The 26,167-nt window shown below is 37.1% G+C and overlaps 1 protein-coding gene across 2 annotated transcripts in view; it reads left to right on the forward strand.

Annotated features, from left to right (window-relative positions):
• Positions 1 to 26,167, forward strand: part of nfx1 (nuclear transcription factor, X-box binding 1) — a 69,728-nt gene that overhangs the window by 15,105 nt on the left and 28,456 nt on the right. For both annotated transcript variants that reach the window (XM_072575504.1, XM_072575505.1), the window contains exons 4-9: positions 1,335 to 1,412; positions 5,360 to 5,465; positions 8,106 to 8,177; positions 16,837 to 16,976; positions 21,469 to 21,568; positions 23,989 to 24,206. In XM_072575504.1, the coding sequence (XP_072431605.1) occupies positions 1,335 to 1,412; positions 5,360 to 5,465; positions 8,106 to 8,177; positions 16,837 to 16,976; positions 21,469 to 21,568; positions 23,989 to 24,206 (714 nt within the window). The remainder of the gene's footprint in view (positions 1 to 1,334; positions 1,413 to 5,359; positions 5,466 to 8,105; positions 8,178 to 16,836; positions 16,977 to 21,468; positions 21,569 to 23,988; positions 24,207 to 26,167) is intronic.

Raw genomic sequence — 26,167 nt, forward strand, 5'->3', positions numbered from 1 at the left:
CATGGATGATATATTTTCATATTTGAATTACTTTTTCAATGGAATGTGAGAATTATGACTAATAGTTGAGAATAATGCAATATTTCCCAACTTTCACTGCTGTTCATCAACTGTTTTATTTATTTTCAGGTTTACTGTAACCAACTGTTTTTAATCACACTTCGATAATTGCCTTTATTTAAAATTAAGACCTTATTGTGTAGGCTTCTCCCCCTCCCATAGAATTTCACATTTAATCAGGTTGGGATAATTCCTTCTTAGAGGATCATTTATAATGAGATAATTAATTTATCCTGTTTCGATACATATTCCTAAATCTGCTCCTTGGTTAATTCCAGGGTATATGTTTATTCCAAGTAACAATACCAAATACTTATGAATTTATTCTCTGGAGTTCTTGTGCCATTTTAATTTGTTCAATCAATGTGCAAGGTAAAACTACCTGCAGTAATGCAGTGCTTAAGTCATCCCTATTATGGCAACACTGTCAGGGCTTTTACCCGAAACGTCGATTTTGCTGCTCCTTGGATGCTGCCTGAACTGTTGTGCTCTTCCAGCATCACTAATCCAGAATCTGGTTTACAGCATCTGCAGTCATTGTTTTTACCCAATACTGAACAACACATCTTTATGTCAGTCAGTCAGTCAGTCAGATGTGTTGATATGGTAAAATATTTTCGCTGAATTAGCCACTATCTGATGAATTTTACATTCTATTTTCCAATATTAAATTTAACAGACTTCCTTATCCAAAATTCAGAGTTTTTTACCCCTCAAACCTTCAATAGTGATAACTTGGGGCTACCATAGTCACAAATCAGATCAAGTTGATGCATTAGACATTGCACTAAAGTATGTTGTGGTGATTTTTTTCAAAAATGAATCCCTCTAATGTCTACTTGATGTATTATGGGACAGCTTCTATTCTCACCTCAGCACAATACGATAACCTGTTTGCACTGTTCCACTGGTGTTGAAGCTATGGAAGACCATCAAGGGAGACCCAGTAGGAATTCCATCTGTTTGAACAAGTTGTTATGGATAAAGCCAATTTTTTAAAATCTAATTATTTTGAGTAAAATTTGTTTGAAGGGCAGCTGTTTATATTCAATGTTCTTGCAAAGCACTGTGTAAAGAATGAAGAAAAGTACAAAACCTTTTACAATTTGCATGCAGTCAGTAAGATAGCTATTCATGTAGAACAATAGTTTAGCTATTGTCAAATAGCAATTTTTCTTCTCTTACCATGAAAAAGTGTATTGAAAGATAATGGGAATAACTTTTGTTCTTAATATTGTTCTGAACAAAGCATTTCTATTCATTTTGCATGCTAGATGGGAATGGTGGTTGGCGATGTCCTGCTTGTCAGAACGTTTCTGTAAGAGTTCCCAATTCTTATATGTGCTTTTGTGGTAAGTAGAAAATTCTACGGCATTACCTGAAAATTTTCCCAAAAAGTATTCTTGGAAAATGCCACTAGTAATATCTTGTGTGTTTTCTATGTAATAAGGAGTGTTTGAAACTGCTTTACCCTTTATACATATCAGAATAATCTTTAATACTAAAGTACATCTGGAGTGCAAATCATGTACCCAGTTGTAAGATTGGATTTTAACATATATCTCTAACTCTAGGATAGTGATTCATTTGTTTCTGTACTTTGCTGTATTGAGTCAACATATGCTCCAATTACTCTGCCCATTTACAAGAAAGGGCAAAGTAAGATCACTTGGTGCGCCAAATAGTCTATTAATACATTCTCACTGAGCACTTCCACTCCCCCACCGCACGCAGACAAAATCTGGAATTGAACTCCAGTCTTATCAACAGGTGACTATTAAGTTTTGTTTAAATATAGCTGGCTCACAAATGTCATTTAGGTGAAGAAACCTACCTTGTCTGATCTACTTGACTCCTGATCCACAGCAGTGCTGTTGGACTTGTAACTGCCCTCTGACATGACCATGCAAGACACTCAACTGTTAGGAGTGGACAATAAATGTTAGCCGTTTCTGAGATAGCCAGAGAGAAGAAACTTTACTCTTTTTATTTCACTCCGCACTGATGTAAACTGTCCTGACTCAAAAAAACTACAATCTCCTTTCTTGGTCACTTGCTAATTTTGATTCTCAGGTTAGTGCCAATTTCACTGCATATTTCATACCTGTGGTATGTGATTTGTTGTCTACTTTGTCAACTTACTATTATTATACATCTAGTTCACTTCTGCAAATGGATGTAGATTGAAAGGAAGCTGTAATGTTTTTCATTTTGGTCCTTTATTGATTATAGAGAGCAATGGAATTTGATGACTTGGTAAAAGTGAACAGAGCTTACTTGACTTCTGAGACTCATTGACATTAAGTTTATTTTGTAGTCAAAAAAAAATCACAATGTGTGCATGTGGATATGGTTAAAGCCACTGAACCAAATGCTAATAAAAAGTCGAAAGTGACATGCAAAAGTCACCAGTTTTTGGACAAGTTTTCTCAAGACAGAGGGAAGGGAAAGCAACATTTAGTGATGTAACCTAGAACTCAATCTTGGGACTTCTGATTTTTCTTTTTTTTAAACTTAAGTCTACATTCCATGAAAAAATGTCTAGCAAGGTCAGCATTTGTCACTTGGCCTAATTGTGTGGCTTGCTCAGTCATGTCGACAGACACTTGAGAATCCAATATGTTTCTGTAAATCTGGAGTCACATGTAGGTCAGTCAAGTGAGGATTGTAGGTTTTTTCCTTTGAGGACATTAACTAATCGGTTAAGTTTTCACAAAAATCGGCAGTTTGGTCACCAATATTGAATGGCTCTGAGATTTGAAGCTATGCCCCCAGGGCGATAGCTGGGTTATTAGCCCATTGATATTTCCACTGTGCTATTGTTGCTAGTTTGCTTCTATAGGAAAAAGGGTGCAGCTAAAAATCTAACAGGTAATTTTTAAAAAACGAAAAGCAGATTTGACAAATGAAGACTTTACATCTATTTTCAGAGAAGATGTGGTGCAGCATAAACTGTTCATGTAATGGAGTTTAAAGCAAGTTGCAGGGAGAAAACCTAAATAGATGTTTTAAAACTTCATTCTAAAAAAAATCATGAGAAAATGAATGGATCTTGAGATAAACAAATCTCCAGGATATCATGCCCTGTATCTCAATCGATTAAAGGAAAGATGGCAGAAAATTAGAATTGGACTAGTCATGACTTGCCATACTTTGGTGGGATTATGTGCCTTTTGGTTTGGAAAACTGCATATCATTGCATCATTTAAGGAAGAAACCAGGAAACTATGAACTTGTCAAATTGAATCCTTTATCATAAAGTGACAATCTTTGATCCGTTCAATGTGAAGTACAAGTCATGTCTGACTAATCTAGTTACATTGGTTGAAGCTGTTTGGTAGGGTTGTCGGAGGATTTTTGTCTGAGAACCTCAACAATTAATTTTCAAGTTCCACCTAAAATTATCGACGACAATAAAAATGGAGATAGTTTAGGTAATTGAAGAGGTAGGTCACCAAAATGAAAAAGAATGTGATTCATTTGCTGAGAAACGACAGTGTTCCTTTTGTAGCTGCATTAGGGTGTCAACTCTAATAAATATAAACAAAATATGAATCCATAAATAGTGGTTTCATGTTTTTCATGACACCAAATTAACCAAGGTAATTTAAGTAGACTTAAAGCCACAAATACCATTCAAACTAGCAGATCTATATCAGTATCTTAAAGTGTGTGGATAATACATGAAGTTACAAAGACAGATTAAGTAATTAGCAAAATTGTGGCAGATGTTGTTTATTGTGTGGAAGTGAGGTGAGACTGGGAAAGAGCAAAGGGCTTTGGGTGTCCTCGTGCACATGTCTTGCAGAACAAACTGACGGGTATATGGAAAGGTGAATAATATGGCCTTCATCTCAAGGGTTAGAACTATGCTTATTTAAAATTGTGCAAAGTCTTAATCAGACCCCGTCTTGACTATTGTAATCAATTTTGGGCCTCAGGAAGATTTTGGCTTTAAAGAAAGAGGAAAAATTGACCCAGGGCTGAAAGGGTTAAATTATGGAGAGCAATTGTGCAGACGTGGCTTGTATTCCACTGAGTTTTGATAGTTGAAGTGATCTGATTTGTCATTTTTAAAGGGTTTGTAAAGATGCATTAGCGTTGATACAGGGAAGCTATTTAATTTAGTGTGCAAAATCCAGAGTAAGCAGCAGAAAGGAGTAAAATCAGCAGGCACTTTTGAAGGGCTGTGGAATTATTTCTTAAAATGCCTATGCTTGATTAATTAGTGTTCTAAAATTAGTTTCTAATAGTTAAGGTATCAGTGAGACCAAAGGTAGTTAATAGAATTAAAATTTGGATTAACCAGGATCTAATTAAAAGACTGTATAGGCTTATGGGCTTAGTGATGTACTTGTGACCCTGTGTTGAACACTGCTACAAAACAAAGTTGAGTTAAAATCCTCAAACTCCCTATGTGATGGCATTTTGGGTCTGGCTGTAGCACTTGGACTGTAGCAGTTCACGATGATAGCTCACCATCACCTTCTGAAAGGCAGTTGGCCCAGCCAATCATGCTCACATCTCACAAATGAATTAATCAGTAAGTTGTGACCAACATAATACAGTTCTCCACATCCTGAGTACTGTTCAGTTCCAGAAGACATTCTGGAGGCAGTCAATTCAAGAGTCTGAGGCCTGTCCCTAGAATGAAATATTGTAAGGTGTGGATAAAGTAAACCTAGAATGTTATTTGAATTGCAAGAAGTCAAAGTAAAAAGTTACTTTCCCTTTAACACTGTTATCACAACTTCTTTACACACAGTGATCATTAATGGAATGAGCTTTGAGATAGAATAGTGGAAGCAAAAAACTTTAAATGCATAATTAATCTGAATTTTCCTACCCTGCTTTATCATCCACTTTATACTGTCAGGATTCGGGCGTACAGATTCTATAAGCTTGTTTCATTTTCTCCAAGTTTACTAATTCAGCTTTTTGTCACATTTTGTTTACAAAAATATAACCCATGAGTTTTTCAGATGTGTCCTTGTCAACAACTTAGTAGAAGTCTAATTAGCAACATCTTTGGGACTTCAACTGTCTACTTCATTTGTAACTTCTTCAAATACATTTGACATTTATTGAGTAGCAGTTTCACTTTTTAGAATTCTGCTGTTTTTCTGATTTACTAATGTTCTCAAGAAATTTAAATTCTGATGGAGTGCAATTCCTAACCATGAAATCTCACTTTCGTGAGGAGTGCTGTGCAATTGTAGTTTTTTGAAAGAATCACAAGATCATATATGTAAACTTAAGTTCACACTCCTGGTAATGTTTTGTTTTGTATAATTGTAAGGTAAGGTTAACAATCCAGAATGGAACAGGAATGAGATACCTCACAGCTGTGGCGAGCTTTGTGGAAAGAAACGATCTGGCAATGACTGTCCCCACTCATGTAACATGTAAGCACAGAAAACACACAATGTATGCAACTTTATCCCTTTTACATGTTGCTTTATTGTCAATAATTTGCCTTTTTTAATATTTCAAGTTTTTGGAATTTTTCATGTGTATTACTAAATACAACAAAACTCACTTTGCATTTGGTATGTGTTTTTGTATGCTATTATTTTTCAGTTCAACTTTTATTGTGCCACTTCCTTTAGACTTGTAAATAAACTTGGGCAGATACTATATTTGGTTATGGTGGATCTTGTACTTTGGAACCGTGGTTAACTGTTTGTTGTAGGTGCTGCCTATCTGTCCCACTTTGGAAGCTTTGAACTGGATAGTTTGAAAATGAATCTGTGAAAAAGATTTTACTTGCATTTCAATGCATGTTTTTAAATAATTTAGCTGTGAGAGGATTGTCCTTACCTGATTCATTGAGGTGATGGTTGACTTGTGATCTAACTCCATATACTGGCCTTTGTCCTATATTCCCTATGCAGTTCTGTTGTCACAAAAATCTATTGAGGCCCGATTATAAAAATTTAAATTGTTCTAACCTCAATTGCTGTTTGCAGAAAAGTTCAAAATTTCTGATACGTTGTGTACAGATCTTTCCTAGTCTTCCCTAGAAGATTTGAGTCAAAATTTAACTGGTGTCAGTCCCACACTCCCAAACCAGGAGAAATAGTTTCCTCTGTTTGAACTTACCAGTTTCCCTTTGATTTTGAAAAAATTGATCACCACTTAGACTTCTAAATTCCCTAATTTTTCTGTGATGTTACTCCAACTTTGGAAATCAAAGCCCAAACAGTCAGTTTTAATGCTTTAAAATTATTGTTGTTCACTACTTTGAAAATGTTGATAGTTGTGGAAATATTTTTGTAGTTATGAAAAGAGTAAGATCATCACTGTTTTCCAAAATTTACAGATTTTTATCTAATGCAAACTTAATACCCATTGGTTCAACTTGAGAATATTTTATTTTCCAAGAAAAATGTCAGTAATCTATCCAATTCACTTTTCAAATATTTGTGGAAACCCCCAAGTATGAAGAAAGTTACCACTGTTTAAGTTAGTGTTAGATGTCAAAGTGAGGAGTAACATCACTCACGATTGCTGAAAATTCTGGCTGATGGTGCTCAATTCAACCATACTTCTGTTTCAAAATGAAGGTTAAAAACTGACTGAGGTTTCCAATTAATCCTGATGCCTTTACAACCCAGCCCAATCCCTGCAACAACAATTTAAGGAATTGTATTTTAATACTTAAGGTTACAAATTAGCAATCGTTAAATTAGTAGATTTCTGAATGATGATATATGAAGTCTTTTTTTTGAAAATTCAGTCAGGTAGGTAATCATGTTCAAAGGCCAGTATCAGCCAGTGCTTGTGCTATACTGAAAGCTTTTAAATTTTAACCTGAGTGCGAAAATTGAGAAATTTAACATACAACTATCTTGAGAAAATCTGCCAGCAATTATATTTGTAAAAATAATGACTGCAGATGCTGGAAACCAGATTCTGGATTAGTGGTGCTGGAAAAGCACAGCAGTTCAGGCAGCATCCGAGGAGCAGTAAAATCGACGTTTCGGGCAAAAGCTTTTGCCCGAAACGTCGATTTTACTGCTCCTCGGATGCTGCCTGAACTGCTGTGCTTTTCTAGCACCACTAATCCAGCAATTATATTTGGACAAGCTTCAAAAGTATCAAATGATGCTTTGCTCTTGCTTTGGTACTTTAACTGCATTCTCAATTTACTAACACTGCTTCTTTGTAACACATTAATATGATCTCTACAGAAGATTCACCAAACAAATGGAGCCCCCCATCCAACCAGCATTTCTAGTACTGTGTGGTAATTGACCCTAACATTGCATGGAAGATCATTGTAAATGAAAAGGATTTGTGTTCCTTTCTGTTAAGATAATTCTTGCTGTGCCTATGTGGTTTTAAGTCTTGTTACCTAGTTGATTCATTGCAAACTATTTACTCATTTATAACTGGGGCAGAGAGGAGAGTAACAGTTATGATAACAACAAATTTGTGAATGTCAATGGACTTCGGTTAACTTTTGATATTTCTGGCATGTATGTTGGCCATAGGTTTATAGCAACGAAGTAATTAACTGTTTTCAAGAGCAGGCTTTGCTAGTGACACACAGACATGTAAATAATTTAAAAATGTAAGTTAAAACATTTTTAGTCTCTTGCCTTACCTTCCCCACACCCCCACCCCATTCCTTCTCTTGCCATTCTCCTGCATTTATTTTAACTTTTGCTTTATTTCTAATATACCCTATTTCATCCAACTTTGAAAATCTTGACTGATGACTGAAAATTGGCTGTGAAGGCTAAATGAAGTTCAGAAATCTTAAGTGGCAGGTTTGTGTTAAATGTGTGTTAATTTGCTTCCGATTAGAAAGAGCTTGAACACTGAAAATTGCAATCCCTATGGCAGGATTTGAAATTAACTTGTACATTATATCCAGGGATTTTATAGGCTGTGTAGGGTTTCAGTTACAACTAAATTGAGCAATGTTTAACATGTGTGCTTTAAAAGTTATCAAGCCTATTACTTCTCAGCAGGGTGAAATTAGTGCTCTCTTTTTTTTTTCAAATGCAAATCACTGAAGCAAAATCTTTTCCTTTCAGCCTCTGCCATCCTGGGCCATGTCCATCATGCCCTGCATTTGTCACAAAAACATGTGAATGTGGTAGAACCAGGTAAGACCCACTTCAGTATTCCCATTTCCTGAACATTGTTTAATTTTTTTTGAAAAATTTTTGAGTAAATTATCCTTGAGATACTCAAATTTATTCTTTTCATTTTTATCTTCGTAGAATGGTACAGTACAGAAGTAGGTTGTTCAGCTCATGTGTCTTGCAGGCTCCTTGATGGCAATATTCAAATAATTCGCTGTTATTCTTAGCTCGTAATCTTTTTTTAAGTTTGCCTTTGTGTTTTTTTTTGGCATTATGATCAACTCTCTTTTCACCACCATTCTTTCATGTATTGCATGCTGTATCACAACTTCTTCCTGCATACCTTTGTTTTGCTCCATGTCATCTGCTTTCGTCTACCTTGAGTTTTTTCTGGTGACTGACGTTTTTAGAAATAGTTTCTTCCTTACTTGTCAAAATCCTTCATGACTTCTAATGCGTTTTTCTCTGATCTATCCATAACTTTGTGCTATGTAAGAACAACTTCAAATTCTGTAGCCTCTCCAATAAGTGTCTCATCTCTGGTATCACCCTCTCCATCTTCTTTTAAAGCTTTGCTATCTTGTCTGAAGTGTGGTTACAACTGAATGCATTACTCCACGTGAGGCCTAACCAATGTTCTATACTGGTTCAGCATAAATCTGTTGCTTTTGAGGCAACAGCCTAGTGGCATTATCATTAGACTATTAATCCAGAAACTCAGTTAATGTTATGGGGACACAGGTTCAAATCCTTCCATGGCAGATGGTGAAATTTGAATTGAATGAAGAATTTGGAATTAAGGGTGTAATGATGACCATGAGACCATTGTTGTTTGTTAGTGAACCAGATAGGTTTTTCTAATGTCCTTCAGGGAAGGAAATCTGCTGTCCTCACCTGGTCTGGCCTACATGTGACTCCAGCCTCCAGCTATATGGTTGACTCTCAACTGGCCTCTAGGCCATTAGGTATGGGCAGTAAACCTAGCCAGAGACATCTGCATCCTGTGAATGAATAAAGATTTTTTTATTCTGTACTCTGTTCCTCTAATAAAGGGGATCTTGTGTTTAATTCTTCAATCACTTTTGCAAATTTTCCTACCAACTTCAAAGGTTATGTGCATTTCTGTATTGCTGCACGTTTAGAAGTTTATTCATTAATTTATATTGCTTCATTCTTCCTACCAAAATATTTCACCACATTGATTTCATTTCATGCGCTGAATTCTGTTACTGTTCTCTTGATTATTATGTGAGACTTGTGTGACTTTGAGAAATCTCAAATCTAAATTCTGAGCGTTCTACCACTACCAACCTTTTCCCCAATAACTTGCGTGTTGTTTCTATTTGCATAATCACTTAATGCCCTCTTAAATACCTCAATTGAATTTGCATGCTTCCAAGCAGTGTATGATCTTGGCATTTGTCATAGAGCTGTAGAGCACAGAAACAGACTCTTCAGTCCAACTCATCAACATCAAACAGATATTCTAAATTAAATTAGTCTAGTCCTATTTGCTAGAATTCAGCTTATATCCCTCTAAACCTTTTTGTATTCATGTACCCATCCAGATGTCTTTTAAATGTTGTAATTGTACCGGTCTTCACCACGTCCTCTGGCTGTTCTTTCCATATACTCATCACCGTCTGAAAAAGTTGCCATTCAGGTCCTTTTTAAATCTCTCCCCTCTCTCTCACCTTCAACCAATGCATTGTAGTTTTAGACTCCCCAAACTGGGAGGTCATTTAACAGTTTTGTATATGGCATTGGTTTTGGAAAGTGACATGTCTTTCCTATCTGAAATCCAACCAGTCATAATCACTCTCTGAAGTTTGAACCTTAAGCAATGTTGTATCCATATTGCCACTGCCCCATGAATTCTATGGGTTTAAATTTTGGAACCAAATCTATTATGTGGCATTTTATCCAATGCCTTTTGAAAGTCCATGTAATCGTTTCCTCCTCTGGTATCATTCCAATATTCCTGAGGAGGATTAGTGGACTGTGCCTACAAGCTCTGCATCTACCATCTTTCCTTCCTTCGGTACCGTCCAATATCCCATCCAATCTGAGTGAAGTTTTGTACTTTGCAAACTGTCAACTTTTTAAGTACTATTCTTAATCAGTTATTTTTCCATCAATCAGACTATTGTTTTTCGTAATATAATATGTTGGCAACATCCTCTTTTCCCATGAACACAGATGAACTGTGCTTCTTTACAACTTGAGTTATGCCCACTGCTTCCACAAGAAGATCCTTTATTTTAGATGGGTTCTGCCCAAACTGACTCCCCCTTACAATTTTCATGTTTATAAAATAGTCTCAGATTTCCTTTCATGTTTCTTGTAAATCTTTTCTCAGACTCTGCCCCTTCATTCTCCTTTTTGAATGACTAAGCTTATTGCAGCCTGCTGGGATCTCTGCATTTGCAGTCTTCTGCTGCACAAGGCAGCCATTCAGCCAGTATCTCAAACAACTCTCTGAGCATTGGTACAATGCTCAATCTCCCATCTTTCCCCCAATAACTTGCATGTTGTTTCCATTTGCATAATCATTTAATGCCCTCTCAAATGCCTCAATTGAATTTGCATGCTGCCAGGCAGTGTATGATCCTTACGTTTGTCATATGTCTAGTTTTGTTTTGATTTTCTAACCTTCAGATCATCTTAATGTTTATTAATGTCACTTTTTCATTGTCCCATGTATCATCTTGTGCTTGCAGCTTCCCAGTCTTAATGACTGTGTCGTGTGCATTTATGGAAAATCACTCCAAGCCCATCTAAGAGAGCCTCACATTTGCTCTGTCCGATCTCTCCTAATTCTAATCTACCCTTGTATAAGATTTGTCTCTTTCAATACTCTGTTCAACTTACAAACAAGAAGAGAAATTGCTGGAAAAGCACAGCAGGTCTGGCAGCATCTGTGGAGAGAAATCAGGGGTACTAACTTAGTTCTATCCTTCTACTGCACTAGCTAACCATGTTAGCTGTGGAGTTGCAACCAGTCTACCTTGATCTGGCCTTGCCTGAGCCAATGTTGATACCAGTATCCCAAGAACCAAAAGCTTTCTTTCCTGCACAATTCTGTCACTGTACATTAGTCTACCTTAATATACAGCTCCTATACCCACTAGAGCATGCAGCTGAGATTAATCCTGAAATCTACAACTTTTAATATACTGCCTTTAGTTTCCTCAGCTTTTGAAACACTCGCTGTAGTACTTGACCCTTTTTCTCGTGGTTCCTGTGCACCATTTGCTATCCTGACACCAAGACAGCAGCATCATTGATTGCAGAAATGCCTATTGTCCCTTGACTATTGTATAGCTCCTCCAATTTTATACTTTACTACACCACTGTGGTGTCATGATCCTTGTGCTGCCCACCACCCCTATGTCTTTTGCACCAAAGTGCTGTATGCTCCTTTTTAAAATGCCTTCATCCTTATTTGGTGTTCAGTAGTGAAAGCCAATTTGAAGGTCACACTCCACTGCTTACTACTCCCTACCAGTTGAATGACCACCCATTCAGTGCCATGTCTAAAGTGATGTTTATAGTTTTTTTTATGAACTGGTTGTCTCAGCAGATTTTGAGAAGATTGATTTAGTCAAATTGCAATTTTGGTGCTTTATGAAATGTGTTGCGCTTTGGTTGCTACAGCGTTTCATTACAAAATGTTCACCAGGGGTGCGAGTATTGTACTTCATGTTGACAGCTTTGCACAGTTTCTCAGAGGTTTTCTTTAACTTGAAGACAGTATATAAAACATTTTGATTTGGAAGTAATTCAATTAGTGTTTTTGCCTCCCCTCAAAAATAAGTATCAGAGAGTAAAAGCAACCAACAATATTGGTTTCCAACCAAACTTCTGGTTTTAACATTTCTAATTAATTAGTAGTTGTCAAACTCCATATTTTAAAGTTAAAAATCACACAATGTCCAGTTATAGTCCAACAGGTTTAATTGGAATCATACTAGCTTTTGGAGCACCACTCCTTCTGGTGGTTGTGGAGGACACTATTGTAAGGCACCTGATGAAGGAGCGGCGCTAGTGTGATTCCAGTTAAACCTGTTGGACTATAACCTGATATTGTGTAATTTTTTTTTAACTATGTACACCCCAGTCCAACACCGGCATCTCCAAATCATGATCCATATTTAAAGAAATTGAGAAATTTGGAGCGTTAATGAGAAAACTGAGGGAAGAGTGTATTTCAAATGCCTTGCACAGTTCAATGGAGACCATTTTTCTAAGTGCATTTGATATATGTTCTCCTTGTTCTGGCATGTATTAGGAAGTCCTGCAGAAATCTAGTTTAAACTGTGATTGCTGTAATGGTTCTACAATGAGTAAGAATAGTAGAATGGTAATAGCAAGGTAGCTCTAAAAAGAATAGGTTTCTAAACCTGTCTCTTTGCCACTCCAGTACCAAGAATAAGCATAGACCATTAAGCTCCTTGAGTCTGTTCCACTATTGAATGACATTATGGCCATAAAAGTCTAATCCTATATACTTGCCTATGCATGTGATTTAATACCTTTTTCATTTAACAAAACTCTTACCAATCTCAGATTAAAATGTACATCTAATATTGCATCATTTGCTCTTTGCAAAAGAGATTGTGAAACGTCTACCACCCATTTTATGTAACAGTATTTCTAACTTGCTCCCTGATCAGGATGCTCTAATGTTAAGACTTTGGCCCTGAGCCAAGACTCCCCAACCCTAAAGATCTTTAATTTCTTGTATTTACCCTATCTGTTCCTGACAACTCTTGAAATTTTTGATCAAATCACACCTTAATCTCCTGAATTCCTGGGATATAATTCTAGTTTCTGTCATCTCTCCTTTTTAGTATAACCCTTGGAGTCCAAATATCTCACGTGCTATAATTCCTGCAAGGCCAGCATATACTTAAATTCTAGTGTACAGAATTATTCAGCATAACCCAGTGGTCCTCTAGCAAGGATTTGTTAATAGCTGCAAGATAGCTAGTCCCTAAGATATATTCACAAGCATTCTGATAGCTTTTGACAGTTTTCTGTACCTGTTTGTAACATTTTAAACCATCTTCCAGAATCCAGAGTTGCCATGGCGCTCCATTGCTTCAAGCTTTTCATTATTTCAAAATTACCCTGTCCTATTTGGATCTAAAGTGGATGACCTCACATTTGTCAAATTGCTCTTATCAAGGGCAGTTGGGGATGGGTAAAATAAATCTTGATCTAGCTAGCAAAATCACATCCTGTGAATAATTTTTTTTTAAAAATTGGAATCCATTTGGCATAGCTTTGCTATCTCTACCTGTAATTTTATGCTTCCGTCTATGATGCCATCTAGTTTGATAGGTGGCTTTCTATCCCATCATCTTCTAATAGATTAGTAAATTTGCAGATGACACTAAAGTCAGTGGAGTAGTGGACAGTGTGGAAGAATATTACAGATTTTAGGGGGACTTGGATAAATTGCAGAATGGGGCTGAGGGGTGGCAAATGGAGTTCAATGCAACTAAATGTGAGGTGATGCACTTTGGGAAGAATAACAGGAAGGCCGAGTACTGAGTTGCCACTCAGGTGGATAGTGCTGTTAAGAAGACATATGGTGTGTTAGGTTTCATTCGTAGGGGGTTTGAGTTCCGGAACAGCAATATCATGCTGCAACTATACGAAACGCTGGTGTGGCCACACTTGGAATATTGTGTACAGTTCTGGTCCCCATATTTCGGAAAGGATGTGGAAGCTTTGGAAAAGGTGCAGAGAAGATTTACCAGGATGTTGCCTGGTCTGGATGGAAGGTCTTATGAGGAAAGGCTGAGAGACTTGAACCTGTTCTCATTGGCAAGAAGGAGGCTAATAGGGGATTTGATAGAGACATACAAGATGATCAGAGGATAAGATAGGGTAGACAGTGAAAGTCTTTTTCTTAGGATGATGACGTCAGCTTGTATGAGGGGCATAACTACAAATTGAGAGGTGATAGATTTAAGACAGATGTCAGAAAGTGATAAGGGCATGGAATGCCCTACCTGCTAATGTAGTCAACTCCGCCACATTAGGGAGATTTAAATCCTTGGATAAGTACATGAATGATTTTGGGATAGTGTAGGGGGAATGAGCTGAGAATAGTTTACAGGTCGGCGCAACATCGAGGGCCGAAGAGCCTGTTTTGCGCTGTATTGTTCTATGTTCTATCTGCTGCTTGTGTCCCATTTGTAACTACCTTTGCAGGAAGTCTGCAGTCATGATATGTCACACCATTAGTTTCTATGGCTAACTGTGGGAGTTGTTAGCTGAGACCACAGACTCTTTGCAGGCAGCTGTCCACTTGCCTGTCCTGGATGTGTGTCTCACTTTGCCAGTGTCTGCCTTCTAAGCATTGTCATACTATCTTGTCAAGATTTGTTGGCTAATTTGCCATTCATAATTTTGGTACACCTAGAAGGTGCAAAGCATCCATGCTACATGAGGTGAAGCCTAAGGACCTTCACTTAGCCATCAGCTAAATCATCAATGCACATAGTGAAGAGATAACAACATCATAAGGGTACCTGACAAATTAAAATGTTACAAAGTGAGGCAACAGTTACCAAAATGAATTTTTGAGTTACAAATGGGAGTACATGTATTCTTTTGAATTGCATTTGATTTGAGCATTTTTATTTTAGCACAATTTATTCATTGGAGTGATTAATAATGTTGTTCAAATAAAAGCAAAGTGCTGTGAATGCTAGAGATCGGAAATAAAAGCAGATTGCTGGAAAACTCAGCAGCTTTGGCAGCGTCTGTGGAGTGAGAAACACAACTAGTGTTTAGAGTTGGTTCCGATGGGTCATATTGGACTCAAACTGTTAGCTTTGTTTCTCTTTCTCAGATGTTACTACACCTAAGGTTGTCCAGCACTTCGCTTTATTTCAGAATGTTGTCTTTAATTTTTCATTGAATATGGTTACTGTTTTAGCAGCAAACTGCAATATTGTTCATGGGCTTTTCTGACGCCACTCTCTCCTTCTTACCCACCACTTTCCTCTCCTACCCTTTTGTTACTTCCCTCTCACCATCTGCCTCCCTCCTCTGACTCTCCCATCCTACCCTTCTCTTATCCATCTCATCTTTTCTCCCATCCTCTTCCCATTCACCACATTTCTCCACCTGTCCTTTTCTGCTCACAGCCACCCTCCCAGTGTCCCTTTTCTACTTGCTAACTCTTACTATTGATGGAATTTCTGGCATGTTGCTTTTTCACCTACTTTAAATACAACCACAAAGTAATTACTCAGTGTCTGCTCTGTTATGCAATTTGTTTTATTAACTGGCACTTGTGGAACTAGAAGTGTACCGGTTAATCAAATATTCTAATGGATCAAGAAATCCACATAATTGATGTAAAATTGCATACTGAGTAATAGAAACATCATGCAGGGGGCATACACATCACTGTTACACTTTATAATTTATTATTTAAGTGATTTATGCTGTGAATAATGCAACTTGTCTTAAATAAAACTTACTGGCAGAGATCCTTCTCACACTCACACGCTCAACTGACTGCTCGGACATCGCGAAGATCGCGATAATATGGTAAACCACTGATATTTCAGGATTTTTTTATTGCTGGTTCACAAGATGCTGGTCAAAACAATTTGCTGCAAATATTAAGGAAATATATAGCTGTGTCAAATGGCTTCCTACGCAGTGCTTCTGACCACCCTCTTTTTCAGAGTTATGAATTTTTATTTGATCGTAAGCTTTTTGGCCGTTTGTTTTTTTTTTGCCCTTTCCTGCGCTCTCATTTCTGTTTGTCCCATTCTGTGCCTCTTCTGTATATTTGTTTGTCTTTAACTTTTTCTCTTCATCCATTTTAATTTTTGTAAATTTAAATTTACTACTACAGACTACAAAGGGAACTCCCATATCAATGCTTTTTGAACAATTTATAGCTGTCATTTTACTTATCAACAAAGCTGCTCACTTTGTGGATGGTTCTGTTTGATTACATTGTAATCAGTCTTACCTATACCTGGAATCATATCTTCTGCATTTCTCCCTTTCAAATACAATGTCCTAATCTGGAAGTAATATCGACACATGGTTCTGAGTGTTAGCAGCCATCTGGTACCTTTCTCAAGCAGCCATCTTTTATGCTTTTAGCCACACGAAGTATTACTTCCTAAGTAAAAACTCTATTCAGTACACCAAACAGTACCAGCTCTCTGACTCTTCTAAAATGCTCTCCAAATATTAAGCACTAGACTTCTACTCAAATCTTCATGTGCTCTGTGGGGGCAAAAAAATGTATGACTAATTGGTAAAGCCATATTTGGAATAAAATGTAGAACACAGGGAGCCAGATTTAGAAGAAAATTATCTGACCAAACAACACTAGATTGGTGAATAGAAAATAAAATGTCTGATAGACAAATCAAGCTTCATTTGAAGAAAAATTTTTATTGTCATCTTCATATGGATACCTATTTACAAATTAGTCAAACTTCTCATTATTTGTTCTGGCATTTAAGTTCAGTTGTGCACTCGCAATGTCCTTTTGATAATATTTAGATGTAACTCTTGAAGTGATCCAAGTAAGTATTTCATAACTAAACTACTGCTTCAGTTATTCTTGTGTATTTTGTGTTGTAATCTTTAAATTTTTCAGAGGATTTTAACTTTTTCCCCCACTTTGCAGCCAGTCGGTTCGATGTGGGCAACCGGGGACCATTAACTGCAGTAATGTGTGTGATAATCTCCTAACTTGTGGGAAGCATACATGTGCCCAGGTTTGCCATGCAGGGAAATGCCAGCCATGTCAACTTACTGTTCAGCAAGGTAAGGAGCCAGTCTTCATTCCAGGTACAACACTGATCCATTTTCATTAGCTATGGAAAATTGATTGATATTACATTGTCCACTGTGGGTATAGAAATCATTAAAGTTTATTATATGTTACCCTTAATTAAAAATCTTGAATAAGAAGGAAGTTACTGATTTTTGCTTAAGAAATAGGAGTGGGTCATTTGATGTCTTGTCTGCTCCACCAGTTAATAATCATGTCTGATATGAGATGGCCTTTACTTCATTTTTCTGTCTGCTCCCTCTTCACTTGTTAACAAAAATCTAACTCAGCCTTGCATAGTATATGTTTAGTGACCTAATCCTGACTGCTTGCTGAGGAGACAATTGCAAATATTGATGACTCAAATAAGTTTGTCCTCCTTTCTGTCTTAATAGAAGATCCCTTATCTTCAAACTGAATCCCTCAGTTCTAGATTCCCTATCAAGCATTCAGAATCTTATACATTTCAAATAATACCCTGGCATTCTTCTAAATGCCAATACATGCCCAATCGTCGTTTCATTCCAGCATTTAGCCTAGTGAAGCTTCTGCTCTGAACTCCAATGCAAATATGTTCCTCCAGTAAGGTAACCCAAACTACTTCATACTTGATCTCACTATTGCACTGTAGAATTGTTGCAAGAATTACTTGTTTTTTACACTCTATCCCTGTTATCAACGCCAAAGACAGCATGCTGTTCTGCGTATGCGCCAATGTCCACGCCTTTGTGCACACACGCTGCTGTCCACATCAGTCTTTGTGCTGTCCTGTGCATGGGCTGATGCCAGCTGCTGACAGCGCAGCTTTCTGTGAAAGAGACTGTACAGAGAGCAGCTTTGTATTTTTTTAAATATGCTACGTTAAATCTACTTTTGTTTTGTGAATAAATATGATTTCAACCTTCATTTAGGCTGTGCTAAGCTTTATACTTTTGGTGATTTTTGAGCGATCATGAGTGATTTTTTTTTTTGGCTGGTCTGTCCCTAACCCGACTTCTTCCGTAGGCCCCATTATTTCTGTTAAGTGATTTTCTGTTGAGCGAGGTTTTGCTGGAACGCAACTACAGCATTATAGGAGAATTACCTGTAGTTACATAAAGGGGAAGTGGATGGTCAGGAACAATGTTGGCCCATGAAAGACAGCAAGTGGGGACACTGTTAATGTCTACAGGAATTTTACAGGCATGTTGAATACAGTAGAAAAGGAGAGTAGTTTGTCAGAAGTCACAAGAACGTTAATAGTAGATCGTGAACAGGGACTGAATAAAGTTAATCTAAGCAAAACATCAGTAATGGAGAAGATAATGAAATTAAAAACTGACAAATCCCTAGAATCTTATGGTTTCCATGAGAGAATGTTGAAGGAAGTAGGGGACAAACTGTAGCCACTGTCAACATAATCTTTCAGAGTTCTCTAGATACGGAAGTTGTCCCTCTGGATTGGAAAATTGCACATATCACTCCATTTTTTTTTTAAGCAGGGTGAAAGAGAAAAACCAGGGACAAATAGGCAAACCACTAACAAACCATGAACACCAACTAGCTATAACCAGCTATTCCTAGTAGCCATATGCACAGATGACAGGGACTACAAATTACACTGGCACAGCACAACAATCATAGAACAAGCTAAACAGAAGGCAGCCAGAGAACTTCTAGAAGCATGGCACTCATCTACGGATTCCGTTAACAAACACATAGACCCAGACCCAAGATACTGGCCATGACAATGGACAATGGGCAATGGGAACAGGCAATCTGAAACAGGAACAGAACCAAATAAATTCCAGAAAAAACTTAGAGCAGCGCTTCACAGGAGGCTCCAAAGCACTGAAGATGTCACCTGGACAAGGGATGAAATGTCTGCAAATCAACATCCCAGCTCAGCAAACATACCCACAACTATGGCAATCGGCACCTGAGCTACAAATCTTGCTACAAATCTTTCCACAAACCTTTGAATAGGCTGCGTTTAGCTGAAAGCAGATCTCAAATTGATGCGTGTTATAGTTTTTTCTGAGACGGCACTGTGGACTTTGAGAGAGATGTTATTGACAATATTGAAATAGAATTTTAGGCTTGCTCATCAGAAACATCTGCAGACTAAATGTATTGGTAAAGACGTTAAAACAGTATGTTTGGAGTAATTTTGAGTCCATAACCTTATTCAGAGTTCTGAATATAAGTTTGCTTGCTGAGCTGAAAGATTTGTTTTCCGACGTTTTGTCACCATACTAGATAACATCAGTGAGCCTCTGTTGAAGCACTGGTGTTAGTGACCTGCTATCTGTTTTTGTGTTTAGGGTTCCTTGAGTTGGTGATATCGTTTCCTGTTCTTTTTCTCAGCATGGTAAATGGGGTGCAAGTTAATGTGTGTGTTGATAGATTAATAGTTGTGGAGTATAAGATCAACATTTCTATTAAGAAACACATCGACTTGGACGCCGTTTGCCACCCTCTGTTTAAAAAAACTGGAAATGACATCACTGCAGGAAATTGCATCACCAACCCACAGAAACCTAAACACATAAATAGAAAGTGGGTCACTAACACCAGTGCTTCACTGGAGGCTCACTCATACCTAGTATGATGATGAAACATCTGAAAACTAACCTTCCAGCTTAGCGAGCAAACTTATATCCAGAGCCTGAACCTGAGCTACAAATCTTCTCAAAACTCACGTATTTAGATAGTGTTAATCTTGCCTCCTGTGTTATCTCTATGCTAGGTCATCAGAGGAAAATTTTATCACATCTAAAAAAACAAATCATTGCAAAACTTAATTGTTATGAAGTTGAAGGCATGTATTGTACCTTTTGAGAGAGAGAGAATGTTGTTCTGAACTGCGATTACAAGCACCTCCATACATGATTAGATGGCAGTCCGAGAATGTAATGGAAAATTGAAAATATGTAACCTTTGGATGTGAAATGGATACCTGAGTTTTGGTTGCTATTTTACGACAACTCGAATTTAACCAATCAATTTAAATTATGCCCCAGGATATTAAAACCCTACCGTGTTTGAATTTACTGTTTTTCCAACATCAAACCAATGAGATGATACAAGGTTGGGTATTAGAATGTGGACATTTTGAAAATTGGTCAGAGACCAATTGTCATAGAGAGAGAAACTGCTGGAGAGCTAATTGCCCATCTTACATTTTGCTTTCAAAGAAATTAGGAAAACATTCTCTATCAAAAGTACTTCTTCATGTGAAACATACTTGCAGTAAAAAGAAAGACAATGACTCGGGGAGATCAGTAGCAGGAGAAGACAAAGACTGGGTGATTTTGAGATTAAGCTAATGTAATTTTGTAAGTGTATTATTGGAACAGCATAGTGTAAGTCGGGGAAAAGCTGTAAGGATTGACCATATTAGCATGGAACAGTTGTTGATTTTTAAAGAAAATCTCCAAAATCACCTGAGTTGATACAAATCACCAATTATCTCTTGTTTCATCTAAGAAGTGTCAAAATATTACAGGGACCCCTGGAAGAGAGCCATTTGTCTTGCAATGCTTTATATAAAATTTTAGAAAGTAATTTTATTTGTTTTAAAATGTAATTTGTGAATATTATGTAAGCTTTATTTTTAAACCAGGAAATGAGGAGTTAATTATGTAACATGATGTTGTGTTTACAGGAGAGGGGCACTCTTTGCTCAACACGTGTGCTCATATAAAGGAACACTTGGTAACACTGGAGCCATCTGTTTGAAATATTTCTTTGTGAATAAATCTAAAACTGAATAAATATTGCCCATTACAGCTGACTTTTAGAAGTTGAACAATTTATTGGTAAACAAATTTCAGCATATGGTGTGATATAGTGCATTTTGAATGGAAGACTGAGGAAATTGGATAGAAAGAGTATAAAAGGATAAGAAAACACAAGGGATCTAGGGTAGAGATAGTCAAATCACTAAAAGCAGGAAGACAAGTTTAGGACAACTTTTTTTAAAACAAACACAAGCACTGGGATTAAGTTCTCAAAGAATAGAACAGAACAGAGAAGGTAAACTGAATGTGTCGTGAACTGAATTTATTAGAACTGCACATGGCAGTATACTATATCCATATTTTGGAAACAATTTTATAGAAACATTGGAGAAGGTGTAGCAAATATTCAAACATAATATAACAACTGCCAGGACTCTTCCTCCTTCAGGAAAGGTTCAGGCAATAAATATATATGCACTTTTAACTAGAGAAGAATGTAAAGAAGAAATGAATAGAGGAATATAATGGAGTTAAATGAAGACAGATCATCTTTGTGGAGTGTTAAGCTGAAATAGTCACATTCAACCAGCTGCCTGTTTCTGTGCTGTACATGGAATGTGACTCAATTCTTTGGCTTTCTTGATCTTTTCACTGCATTCAGTTATAATGATCTTGTAGCATGATATGGCTTAAAGACTAGAAAAATACCTGAATTATGAAATAACGAAGTGATCAAATCATTATTACTTTGTCTCCTTTCTAGGCTGCTACTGTGGAGTTACTTTCCGAGAAGTACTATGTGGAACAGATAAAGAAGCATATGATGGCACTGGCTATTTTACTTGTCAGAAACAATGTGACAGGTGAATTGAGCATAGATGTATGCTTTAATTGGTCATAGTAGATATCTTTTAAGAAGCAGTTAGTGAGACAGAGAATATACTGATTGATAGTGTATGTTTGCTTTTTAAAAAATGTTAACTTACTAAGTGAAGTTTGAGATTTCCACTGCTTCCTTGAAATGGGATCTCTGTTTCTTCTTCCCTTGTTCAGGTCTGAAATTTGTTTCTCTTGCTTTTTCTCTATAATGATTTCTTTGATTTTTCTCTAAACCCTGCCATTCTGGGTCGAGTCTCAGTCTCTGTATCTCCAATTTTTGGTTAATTTCTCCTATCTGTCTGCTAAATATAATTAAAAGTAAAATAAGCACCACCTGGTGTGTCCAGTGACCATCCACTATTTTTCTCCCTCACAGAATGGATATATTTTCAAATTCACACATCTTAAGAACAAAAGTAGCAATATCCTGTTAAATCAGTATTTTCCAAGTTTAGACCATAAGAGACATGAGCAGAAATTAGGCCTTTCAACCTATTGAGTCTACACTGCCATTCAATCGTGGCTGATAAGTTTCTCAACCGCATTCTGCCATTTTCTCTCCGTAACCCTTGATCCCCTTGATACTCAACCCATCTATCTCAATGACCTGGCCTCCACAGCCTTCTGTGGCAATGAATTCCATAAATTCACCATTCTCTGGCTGAAGAAGTTTCTCTTTATCTCCATTCTAAAAAGTCTCCCCTTTTACTCTAAGGCAATGCCCTCTGGTTCTGGTCTCCTACTAATGGAAATACCTTCCCAACATCTACTCTGTCTGGACCATTAATTATTCTGCTTGTTTCAATTATATCCCTCCTCTCATCCTTCTAAACTCAGAGTATAAACCCAGAATCTTCAAACAATCCTTGTTAGAGCTGGGGCTAGTCAGTTAATTCTTAGATTTTTTTTAGTGTCGTGTTGGTTAGGATTTTGGTAAGTTTTTAAAATTCTGCCCTTTGTTTTGGTGTTGCTTGATCTGTATTGCTCTTCCCAATTTCCACTTGTCTGTCTGTTTCGGCTTCTCAGTGAGCGAGCCATTTGCAAAATGATGCCAGTTGTGGCTCCATGTCAAAAGATTTATTGGATTGTTTTATTTTAAATGTCATTTTAAATGAATGATAAAGCTAATGAATCTCATTAAAACAAGTAGACAAATTTTAATGAATTCATATTAACACTGAACCCCACCCCCCGGTACAGGTCTCTCAATCATGTATTTATAAAGTAAGTTGAGACTTCTTTAATGCCCTGGAAATAAAAGCCTTAATGTTTTGTAGTATGAAGAGGTAATGGACTTGGTGAGCTTAAAAAATTGAAAGAAATCATTGGCAAATACAGAATGGCAGTAGGTAGAGAGATATAGGAAGGTCGTGATTAGCTGGGGCTGTGCCTTCATGTGGAACTCTTGCTGATCATGATGTATTAGTACCCTTACAGAAAATAAAAATTGGTCCAATTTTTTTTATCAGCTTCGAAAGTTCCGAGCACAATTATCAGATACTTGCCATGGTGATTAATTTGAGTCGGGTCAGTTTTATAAACATCTGCAGAAATTTAAAGGACACTTGATGTGGGCTAAAGTTGCTCAATCTCCTGATTTGCTGAATTTTGGGTGAATTTCATTGCAAACATCAGCATTGTCTGCAGGAATCGCTACCCCAATGTGAACTGTGATTCCAAAATTAACATGTTGCATTTAATTTGATTTTCTACAGCAAAAGCGTAGGCTGAAAGTACTGTTTTTTTTTAAATTAAAACATTATGACAACAGTGTTGAAACTGAGATCTCTTTCATGCGTGTGAGTATGCACGCGTGCAGGAAATTGGGTGGGAGTTTTAGTTGATTGATCGTAGTAGAAAACTCTTTACAATAGAAAGTCGGCATGGAATCTGATGCCATGAATGAACGTGTCCAAAGTTACCATTTCTCACTAGCACAGCTGTAATTAATTTTGTGTAACCGCATTATTACAATTACCAAAGCTCATCCTAGATGTTTTATGTATTTAAAAGACACAAGAAATAATTGTTAAAAAATTGGTTCTGTCTGTTCCATGTTGTAATGCTATGTAATTCGCAAGTTTGATTTTTTTTTTCAATCACATCTGTGCATAAAAGATCTCACTTGGCAACAATCCAGTGGCAAATAATATTTTAAAAGTGAGTAGAACCAAGATTCTTGGATGCAAAACCATTTTTCCCACTTTAATAGCTTCGATTGTGAGCATATTATATGGATACTGTAAATGCTGTTTTTAAATTTCTGTATTGTAATCTCACCTTGTATTGGCTCATTGTAACTATCAGTATTGATTTGCCTGTCTGCATGACTGGTACATGCTATAATAATCCCTTTATACCTTATTGTTTACTTCAAAGTTTCTTAGATTGTTTGCTCCCTTAGGAAACTCGACTGTGGAAACCATACCTGTTTGCAGCTGTGCCACCCATCTGCATGTCAGCCTTGTCCTCGCCTGCCAGCATTGGTACACAGCTGCCCTTGTGGGCAGACTCCTTTGTGCAAACTTCTAGAGCTTGGTTACCCTGAGCGTAAGAGCTGCACTGATTCTATACCATCATGTGGGAAGACTTGTGGCAAGCCCTTACCTTGTGGCTCTGATGGTGAGGAGATTAGATGGCTTTGACCAGTTGTGTTTATGGACTTTTTTTTTTAATTGATGAAATGAAGTTTTTAAATCATATTATTGAGGTTCATTAATAAAAATTTTAAACTGGTTCACAACTTGGAACAAATTCTATGTGGAATTTGTTAGGATTGTTAAAACATTATTGTGGTACTTTTCCATAATTTGTTAGAAATCACTAAGGAGTTAGCTATTTTCAGTTTGTTGTTCATAGTATGGAGAAAACTTGTTTCCAAGCTGTAAATTACTTAGTGAAAACCAAGTAAACATATCCTTGTGCATTCTAAGCTGTGGTTTTGTAATTTTGGTCATGTTTGCTTTTAATGGGGAAAGGTGAAGTATACTGAGACTGCAATCATCATTGGCTTAATTTGATTGACCATCCTGTTTTGTTCATATTTGCTTCTCAAACATAATTATGAACAAAAAATTTGAGATAAAAACAGATACTAGAAATGCATAGCCATTCAGAGTATATCTGTGAGGTGAAAGTGCTTTTAAGCCTTCTGATTCTGCATGATGCAATAGAACTGTCAATAATTTGTTACAAGTGGCTAGGAAGAGAAAGAACCGAATGAGTGTGAGACTTCATAAATGGTTATAGCACCAATATTTCACCTGCATTGAATGTACCAGGTCTCTGCTAGACCAGTGCACCTAGTCCCATAGCCTTATCCCTGGAGACGTGCAAGTGGAAAACTGTTACATAATGTAGGCAATAATAGGTGAGTCAAGAGAAATATTGTGTAGAAGTCATTGAAGATGGAAAGATATCAGCGAAGTCCTTAAGCTGAAAACATGAAGGAAATTGAAGATCAAACAAATAAAAACCATCTCGTAGATTTGTAATAAAATTTTGACCCAAGGCAAATGCAAACTACTCTATCTGCATAGCTCTTTAGTGTACATCTGCAAAGTGGAAAAGCTTTTAAGTCGTCTGATTCTGCCTGCTTTGTGTTCGGCTGGCTATCTGAGTAGCAATAGCCTATCAGGCCAGCTCCCTACGGTTTAGAGTGTCCGGCTGTTTATTGCTAAAATCTGAAGCTACTGGTCAATATTTCGAACAGAGGTATTCAGGATGCCTAGAAAAAGGTAAAACGCTGTTCTTGTAGTTTGTTTTAAACTTGGGTAGAGCAGTACTGAAAACTTGATAAGTGATGGGATAGGTGAGGGTCTTGATGACAGCCAATCTCTGCAGAGGTGAGCCACAGGGTAGTATTTGGTCATATTTACAGGCACTTTAGAAAGTGTCCTAACATGTTTTGTGTCCTCATAGAAGGGGCTACACCATGAGCAGCAAATACAATCTAAATTCTCTTTTTCAAATCAGTTAAGTGTTTTGGACACTGCTTTCAGTTTGAATGAGAAGTGAAGAAGTATTATAATGTTCTGCATGGAAGTATCAGGGATAATGAAATGTCAGTTAAATTAGGGGAAGATCAAATAAGAGCATTCCCTTTTCCAGCAGCACCCCAGGGACTACAGCGGTACCACCACCTTCACAAGGGCACTTAGGGTGAGGCAATAAATACTGACCTGGCCAGGGACATCCATATCCCTGCAACAAATATTGAAAATGAAATCCTAGATTGAAAGTTATCCCTGTAAAATAGAGACCAAGAAATCTGTTTTGTGGAGACATCACAAGGTATGTAGTGGCGTGAACACTAACCATTAGTGTGCAAGGAAAGGGTGCTGTTGAGTGTCTAAGAGTGGAGGCCAAAACCAGTCCTCTTAGCACTGGAAAAGAAGCTCTGCCATAAAAAGATTTCTCTGACCTTTCTGGTATGGAAAGAGGAATCGTCAAATTAGATGTCACTAACATGGGAAAATTAGGAATCTCTTGCAGACTCGGTGTGGCTCTGGAAAAGCCCAGCAGGTCAGGCAGCATCCAAGAAGTAGAAGAATTGATGTTTCAGGCATTAAGCCCTTCTTCAG

This window comes from Chiloscyllium punctatum, chromosome 8, assembly GCF_047496795.1.
Source record: "Chiloscyllium punctatum isolate Juve2018m chromosome 8, sChiPun1.3, whole genome shotgun sequence".
Classification (NCBI taxonomy): domain Eukaryota; kingdom Metazoa; phylum Chordata; class Chondrichthyes; order Orectolobiformes; family Hemiscylliidae; genus Chiloscyllium; species Chiloscyllium punctatum.